Here is an 8,901-nt window from a genome sequence, read left to right as displayed (position 1 = left end):
ATAAATAGGAGCGGTGTGGGGCTGGGGGAAGGTAGCTGGGAATATGAGAGATAGATGAAGGTGAGGGGTGAAGGTGATAGGTTGGAGCGGATAGGTGGAAAGGAAGATGGATAGGTAGGACAGGTCAAGAGGGTGGTGCTGAGTTGGATTTGGTATGAGTTGGGGGGAGGAGAGGTAAGGAAACAGGTGAAATCGACATTGATCCTGTGTGGTTGGAGGGTCCCAAGGCAGAAGATGAGGCATTCTTCCTCCGGGCATCAGGTGGCTAGATTTTGGTGGTAGAGGAGGCCCAGGACTTGCTTGTAGAATGATACGTTATATGCTGTGCCATTTCTGCCACCTACAAACAGACCCCACCACCAGAGATATATTTCCCTCCCCACCCCTATCCGTGTTTTGCAGAGACTATTCCCTCTGCGACTCCCTTGTTAGATCCATGCCCCCCACTACCTACCCTCTGCTCCCAGCACCTTCTCCTGCCACCGCAAGAGGTGTAAGCCCTGCACCCACACCTCCCCCCTCACCTCCATCCAAGGCCCCAAAGGATCCTTCCACATCCGGCAGAGATTTTCCTACACCTCCACATGCGTCGTCTACTGTGTCCGTTGCTCTCGACATGTCTCCTCTACACTGGGGAGATATGATACCAACTTGCAGAACGTGTCAAGGAACATCTCTGGGACACACACACTAAACAACCCCACTGCCCTGTGGCCAAATAGTTCAACTCCCCCTCCCACTCCGCCAAGGACATGCAAGTCCTGGGCCGCCTGCACCGCCAAACTCTAGCCACCCAACGCCTGGAGGAAGGACGCCTCATCTTCTCCTTGGGACCCTCCAAGGGATCAATGTTGATTTCATCAGTTTCCTCATCTCCCCTCCCCCCACCTCATCCCACCTCCAACTCAGCACCACCCTCTTAAATTGTCCTACCTGTCCATCTTCCTTCCCACCTATCCATTTCACCTTCCACTCTCTGACCTATCACCATCACCCCCCCACCTTCATCTACCTATAGCATTCTCAGTTACCTTCCCCAGCACCACCGCCCTCCCATTTATCTCAGCCCCCTTGGGACCCCCATATTCCTGATGAAGAGTTTATGTTCAAAGCATCGACTCTCCTGCTTCTCAGATGCTGTCTGACTGGCTGTGCTTTTCCAGCCCCACACCTTTTGACTAAGATCTGACTGCTGTCTGTGTGTGGGAGTGAGGGGGTAGTGAATCAAGGCTCTGAATTGGGCTATCTGAGACTGTCGCCAGGTCAATCAAGGCTTTCAAAAGCAAATAGTGTAAACACTTTAGATGAGGAAATAATAGGCTATAGGAAAGACTGGTTGGTGGACGAGCTGAGAGAGTAACCATGCATATGACAGACTGAATAGCCTCTTTCTGAACTGTAACCATTCTGTAATTCAGTGAATGCAGAATAGTCCAACACATAACTTGTCCATTTGATGTCACGTAGCAGTCGGTGAAGCCAGGTCCGTGGGGATGATTTGAGGCTGGTGATGGTGTACAGGTTTCGAACTGTCTGTTGACAGAGGCACAAGATTGTTTCATCACTGGAGGCAGAGCAAACAACATTGATCCCATGTGTAGAATCTCACTATCAATGGCACGTCATGACACCTTTCGGAGGGATTTGCTTTTCTTTACTTTGGTGGGGATAGTGTTAAGAGAGCTTGACTGTATCTAACCTGGTGCTGTCCCTGTTCCTGGGAGTGTTTGATGGAATAGTGTAGAGGGAGCTATACTCTGGATCTAATCCCGTGCTGTACCTTTTCTGGGAGTGGTTTTTATAAATTCATTTGTGGGATATAGGCATCACTGGCTGGGCCAGCATTCATTGCTCATTCCTAGTTGCCTTTCAGGTGGTGGTGGTGGTGAGTTGGCTTCTATAACCACTGCAGTCAGTTGACCCACAATGCTGTTAGGGAAGGAATGTCAGGATTTTGACTGAGCAACACTGTAGGAATAGTGAAATATTTCCAAGTCAGGATGGTGAACGGCTTGGAAGGGAACATGTATCTGCTGCCCTCATCCTTCTAGATGGAGGCAGTCGTGGGTTTAGAAGTTGGATTTGTGCTTAATGAGGACAGTGCAGAAGAAGCTTTACTCTAACTCATAGAAAACCCATTCCTCAGATACTCATTCATGCATTTTATTATCCTTCTGCCATTTTGTGGTCTGTTGAATTGTGAATAACTGAAAAATTAAAAGGAGAGATTTATATCAGCAATCCAAGCACTTCTGTCACTCCAGAGTATTATGTCCATTCATCGAAACATAGACAAGCAGAACAGGACAGGTTATTTGGTGCATCAAGGCTGCTTCATTCATTATGATCATGGTTGATCGTCCAACTCAAGAGTTTGTTCCTGCTTCTCCCCTAGATCATTTGATCCCTTTAGCCCCAAGTCCTATATCAACTCCTCCTTGAAATCCTACAATATCTTCGCCTCAACTGCTTCCAGTGTGAATGAATTCCACAGGATCACCACCCTCTGGGTGAAGAAATGTCTTTTTATCTCAGGTCGAAATGATTTACCTTGTATCCTTAGACTGTGACCTGCTTCTGAACTCCCCAGTCATTGGGAACATCTTTCCTGAATCTACCCTCTGGTCCTGTTGGAATTTTATCAATTTCTATGAGATCTCTCCACCCCCTAGCTCCAGTGAAAGTAGTCCCAATTGATCCAGTCTGTCTTCATATGCCAGTTATGCCATGATCCTTGTTGTACTCTCTCTGCAGAAGGAGCATCCTCCTTCAGACAAGGAGACCAAATATATTCCAGGTGTGATCTCATCAAGGCCCTGGACATCCCTGCTCCTGTACTCGAATCCTCTCACTATGAACGCCAACATTTGCCTCCTTCACCACCTGCTGCTCCTGCATGCTTATCTTCAGTGACTAGTGTACAAGTGTACCCAGGTCTCATTGCATATTCCACTCCGTGTTCCATTTATAGCCATTCCGATAACAATCTGATTTGCTGTTTTTACTCCCACGTTTTCACTGTCAAATAAATGAGAGAGGTGAATATTCAGACTCCACATCTCCCCACTCCTTCTCCAACACAGATCAGGCCCAGAGTTGTTTGATGTGATTCCTGAACACATCCTGTGTCAGATGTTGGGGGGACATTGAAGAGAATGGAAACAAGTAAATGGTTAAGATGGAGCTTTATGAGAAGAAGGAAAAGCTCCCTGATCTAAAGTCAATGCAGTCTGTCGGCAAGCTCTCGGCCATGTTTAAAATCAAACAGTTTCCTCTGGTGCATAATGCTCGAAGGCCAAGGAGAGTACCAATTCTTCACAGTACTGGCCCATTCTGCAGGCAGGAATTACCCAGTACTGTGACTCATTCATTCCATGCAGTCACACCTCCTGTGCTGGCTAATCTACAAGGCCCAGAACAGTAGTGGGAGAGGGGAATGACTGAGACACTCAACAGCAATCCCCACACATTCCTGGTCTTAGCTGAAATGACTAAGCTAACTGTAGCCCTCACCCTTTGCCATTGGCTGGTTCAGCAGCTTCAAACTCCTGCTCACACACAGCTCCCCTTGGGAACTGTCACTGCCTTAAAAAAACATTGCAAATGTCACATTAAACCCATTCCTCTGATATATGCTGATCTCTCTCTAACTCTCCACTCTTACAGAACAAATTTTTCCACTGTCCTTTTACTACCTCTTCCAATAAAGGCCTCTTCCCAAAATCGGAACTGATCTAGTCTTTATTCCATTTAAAACTCAACCTCACTTCCCCATGAGTTAATTGCTAGTCAGTCAGTCATGTCTAACTGGTAACATCTTATTAAAGCTCCATCTGAACTATTTACTCCCATAATCTAACTCTCTCACTCCCTGTCTCAGTGCATTCTGAATGTGTTGACCATCTGTAAGGCACAAGTCAGGAGTGTGATTGAATACTCCCCACTTACTTGGATGGGTGTAGTTTCAACAACACTCAGGAAGTTTGACATCATCTGGGATAAAGCAGCCCACTTGATTAACACCACATCTGCAATCAACCACTCCCTGCACCACCAACGCTCAGAAGCAGCAGTGTGTACTACCTATAAGATGCACTGCACAAATTCACCAAAGGTTCTTCAAAAACACTTTCCAAACCCATGATCATTTCTACGTAAAAGAGCAAGAGCAGCAGATACATTATAAACACCACCTCCTGCAAGTTCCCCTCCAAGCCACTCACCATCTTGACTTGGAAATATATCGGCCACTCCTTCGCTGGGTTAAAATACTGGAATTCCCTCTTTAAAGGTATTGTGGATCTACCTACAGCACAGAGACTGCAGCAGTTCATGAAGGAAGCTCACTACCACTTTTTCAAGGGCAACTATATTGGCTATACATGTTAGACAGCCAGTGATGCCCACCTCCCAGGAATGAATTAAAAAACTCAAGGAGACGTGCTCTCCTTACTCTTTCTCTCACTGCCTCCATCTCAGTGTCCACTCCCAGAATCCTGGGTCTGACTCTGAAGTACACACCAGTCCTACACATAGTGTGGCAGCAAATGGTAACCCCTCACTCTCCCTCAAAGTCTTTACTGGTATTGTGTTTCAATGCAAACCTATTGGCTGATCTTCACCTTGTGGTTTTCGACCTTTCAGGAGGCTCGCTGACAAAGGGGTTCCTCGCAGATGAGGAACTATTCATTCGTTGGTTGCAGATCGTGACCTTCTTACCAGTAATGGCGTTCAGTACCCCACCCTGGGTCTTCGGTGAGAACTGGGTAAGTAATGATAGATGGGTGGAAAGGAGCTAACTAACAGCATTTCGGTGAGTGTTTGAGGGTGTACACTAACTTCCAGTCTGTAACTCACTCCTGGGTTTCTATAATTCTAAATATAAATCCCACCTCAAACCCCTTAATTAGATTCCAGTCTGTAACTTGCTATGTTATTCTTCCTACGTATCAACCCCTCAATTAGATTCTAATCTGTAACTCACTCTGGGTATCTGTTATTCTAAATGGAAACCACCCCCTGTGGACCTGGATTATGAATCACTGTTGATTCGTGTGGCACTCTCTGTTGCAGATTGTGAACATGACTCAGATGTGCATACAAAGACACCAGAGCTTTGTGGTGCCACTCATTAGAAAACAGGCTGTAGAGCTGGCATCCCTCGGGCACCCTGTGTTTCGACCATTGTGGTGGGTCAGTCCAGATGACCCAAAGACATTGACCATTGATGATGAGTTTCTGATTGGAGATGAGGTATGAGCACGTGCTGTCAGTATGTGTCTCAGGTTCCTGAGACCAGCTTTTGCTTATTGCTTGCTGCCTGTCCTACTCATATTCCTTGATGAAACACTAGGATTATTGGTGATTATGAATCTGCAGCCCTCTCACTGCAGCAAGGGCAGCAGATACATTGGAAACACCGCCTTCTGCAAGTTCCCCTCCAAGCCACTCACCAGGTGTGAGGAGTCGGGGTTGGGACTGGGAGTCTGGAGTTAGGAATAGGCTGTAAAGTTTGGGAGGAGGTCAAGTTTATTCCAGACATGTGGCAAGTTTGGAATGGTATGCAGTTGTCTTTGTGGATGTAAGACAAGCACAAATGAGGTTTTCCACAGTCCAGAAGTGGAAGTAGTGATGACAATGGGTCAGTATTCCAGAGGGGGATGAAGATAGTCTCAGTAAGGTACCTGGTTGGAAATGTCATCAAATGAGAAGCACAGAATGGTTAGAATGTGTGGCAGGAGTGAAAACAATGGCCTACGACTTCCCAGTGTATAATTGAAGAAAAGTCTTGCATATCCCAGGAGAAGAGATTGGGAAAATAGCTTAATAGTGGAGGGACTGAATGAAAACTGGGGCTGAGGTAGAGCTGGCTGTAGTCAGTGTCTATATAGGAGCTGATTCTTCAACTGCCTCCCATACAGGGGTATCATTAAGACAAAACTGAAGTGACTCTCCCATCATGGGCTTTCATCGTTCGCAGGGAGTGTTATGTGGGCACACTAAAGATTGCTGCTGAATCCAGTGCTAGCTGTGTGTAACCTGTCTGTTTCCTGCATGCAGGTACTGGTGGCACCAGTGACGGCACCAGGCAGAGTTCACAGAGACATCTACCTGCCAGGAAGCAGCTACCAGTGGAAGGATGTGAGCACTGCCCAGGTATTTGATGGTGGTACTCTCCTGCAGGATTATCCAGTGCCTCTGACCGATGTGCCAGTTTTTGTCAGGCAGGACTCTGGAGACAGTCAGCAAACTGCATCCTAGGTCCATGAAGAGACCAAAACCGTTCCTAATTCCTGGAGAAGCAGATGCCTTCCTGATCGGAGGGTGACTGCCCACAGTCTCCTGAATGTCAGCATGTGTCTGAGGAAAAGCACCAACCTGCCAGTTTTGTGGAAGGAAACTCACAAACATTGATTCTTCTCGCTATCGATGTAACTCACATTGCCAAGAGGTTTACAGTCCCAGCACAATGTGCTTTGCCAGTGAAATCGATAGGGCACTGCAGACTTAGCTAAAGACGCTTTTTAGGCCCTAATTTAGGGTCTAGGCTTAGCCACAGGCCAGAGACCAGATCAAGTCAACTTTCTCTATCTTTATCACAGCCATCAGCCATTTACAGATTACTTTAACACATTGATATGAGAATGTATACTGTCACCAAGTTGGTCCCCAACCCACAATCCCAGGACAGGGTTAGATACAGATTAAAGATGACTCTACACTATCCCCATCAAACACTCCCAGGATAGGAACAGCATGGGGTTAGATACAGAGTAAAGGTCCTTCCATACTGTCCCTATCAAATAGTCCCAGGACTGGGTTAGTCACAATGTAAGTCTCCCTCTGCAATGGCTCCATCAAACACTCCAAGGATAGGTACAGCACAGGGTTAGATACAGAGGAAAGCTCCTTCTGTGGTAAAATACATAGCATGCTTTTTATGTGAAGATTGATTTATAATAAATGTTCATCCCTTAATGAAGTAGAAATTGTGCCTTTAACTGTCAGTCAAAGCAATTACAATCTGTTTAAACAGAGTAATTAAAATCTGTTTTTGTATATAGATGTGAATTAAAAACTAATGCTTAATCTTTTCTGGAAGTTGTACAGATCTTCATATATCACGTCACGTGCCACATCTTGGAGGCTGGTTTTGAATTTTGTTTCAGTTCTCAATTCCTGACAAGAGAACTTGTAAAAACACCTGCAATATTCCAAAATCCAGTCAGACCCTGCTCCAGTCAGTCAGTATTAGTTGCTTTGCATTACATTCAAAGAGTTGATCTTGCCGCCTCTTGTTTGTGTAAACCACCGAGGTGTCTGTCTGAGCTGGGATGTCTTCCAGAGACTGCAAGCTTATATACCAACACTCCCAGCTCCAAATCCTTGGATGCCTCTCAATTGTCTCTCCATCCTTACTTACAAGTGTTATACTGTTAGTTCTGTATTTAAGTCAAACTCCCGGACTTCATTTTGTCACAGTATTGCTGCTGTGGGTACACCAGTGGAATGCAGTGGTTCACCAAGGAAATCTTGTTGAGGTCGAATGATGGTGACCGATTAATCACCAGCAATGGTGCATGTTGAGTGAACGTTGAGATGGTGTAGAACATGATGCCGAACTGCTTTATTAAACCTATGGGTCTGCTTGGAAATGCTGCAGTTTGTTCAGCTGCAAGAGAGTGAGAGGACTTTCCTGAATCTGCAGTTTCTCAGCCGTTTGGGTAGGAGATGGGGAACCCGCCAACAGGCCACCCCTTCCAGCAAGGTTCATCTCTGGTCTGTTTACTCAAGTGTCACCAAATTGCAAGGCACTTCTGGAGAAATATTTGACGAATGTCTTGATGTTACAAATAGCCACATTAAAGAAGTGTCTGATTTAGTCGTGTGCTAATGAATGCAAAAAAGACACAGACAATTCCAGCTTTTGTATTTGTGGAATGATTCCGGAGATTATCAAAAATCAGGAACCTGCCGAGAGTGTCCACCACTGGACTGATCTTATTCAATAATATTCCTTTGCCTAGACCTCTGATAAGAATCAGAATGACGGGTTTTGTGGTAAATTTCTAGTTTCCATAGGTGATGCTCCTTGTGTTCTTCATCTACCCTTATTTTCCATCTGATCTTCACCCATTCTCTCCCATCACTCTCCATAGCTGCTTTTCACTCTTGGCTACCCTGAGTGACTCTGCAAGCATGTCATCTCCTTCCCTCGTGGTGAACAAAAGCTGCTGAGTTCAGAGGTAACAACACAAAGCTGCAAGGATTTTCAGTTCCCAAATGATTAGATTAATCCTTCTCTACCCACCACCTTCATATTTCTATAAAATCCCATGGTTTCTGACCATGCAACCTGCCTCAGCCATGCCAGCTGTGTGCTGCGAGACAATCCACAATGAATTTCCAACCGTATATGGGAGGGGCTGTCATCAAGGAAAATGTGTCTCAGGAAATCCACTAAAAGGGATGGGCTGGTGGCTGCTGCAGTCATTAATGTTGAGATGAAGAAATTAGGGCCCACTCCTTCATTGACCCTCATCAGGCTTAAAGCCTTCTCTCTGAAGCTCAGCTGTATGGCTAGGGGACATTTTTATCGAAGGACTTAGCTTTCCACACAGATCTATCCAGACTCCATTCTATATGGGAAATATTAACAGTTATTGAACTAGGGCAGGAGAGGGTGAGGGACAGAAATGAAGACCAGGAATTAATAGCTTCCTTAGAAGCAGGAGTCTGGGAAGTTTGTTCTGTCCAACCTGCTCATGAGTTTAACATCTCACATCCCACTGTCTGTCCGATAACTCCCTCTGCAGGCTGCCAGGATGTGCTGCAGATTCCAGTTTTGAACTCACATGTTGATAGTTAACAGTGAAACTGAGCAACAATTCAGAGACAAGA

The 8,901-nt window shown here is 45.7% G+C and overlaps 1 protein-coding gene across 2 annotated transcripts in view; it reads left to right on the top strand.

Moving 5' to 3' along the window:
* Positions 1 to 6,351, top strand: part of si:ch211-236l14.4 (SITS-binding protein) — an 86,795-nt gene extending 80,444 nt beyond the window's left edge. For both annotated transcript variants that reach the window (XM_043706293.1, XM_043706292.1), the window contains 3 exons: positions 4,645 to 4,766; positions 5,074 to 5,253; positions 6,061 to 6,351. In XM_043706293.1, the coding sequence (XP_043562228.1) occupies positions 4,645 to 4,766; positions 5,074 to 5,253; positions 6,061 to 6,261 (503 nt within the window). In that variant the 3' untranslated portion in view covers positions 6,262 to 6,351. The remainder of the gene's footprint in view (positions 1 to 4,644; positions 4,767 to 5,073; positions 5,254 to 6,060) is intronic.
* Positions 6,352 to 8,901: the final 2,550 nt, after the last annotated feature.

This window comes from Chiloscyllium plagiosum, chromosome 16 (assembly GCF_004010195.1).
Source record: "Chiloscyllium plagiosum isolate BGI_BamShark_2017 chromosome 16, ASM401019v2, whole genome shotgun sequence".
In the NCBI taxonomy this organism is placed as follows: Eukaryota; Metazoa; Chordata; class Chondrichthyes; order Orectolobiformes; family Hemiscylliidae; genus Chiloscyllium; species Chiloscyllium plagiosum.
This window is presented reverse-complemented; position numbering and strand designations above follow the sequence as displayed.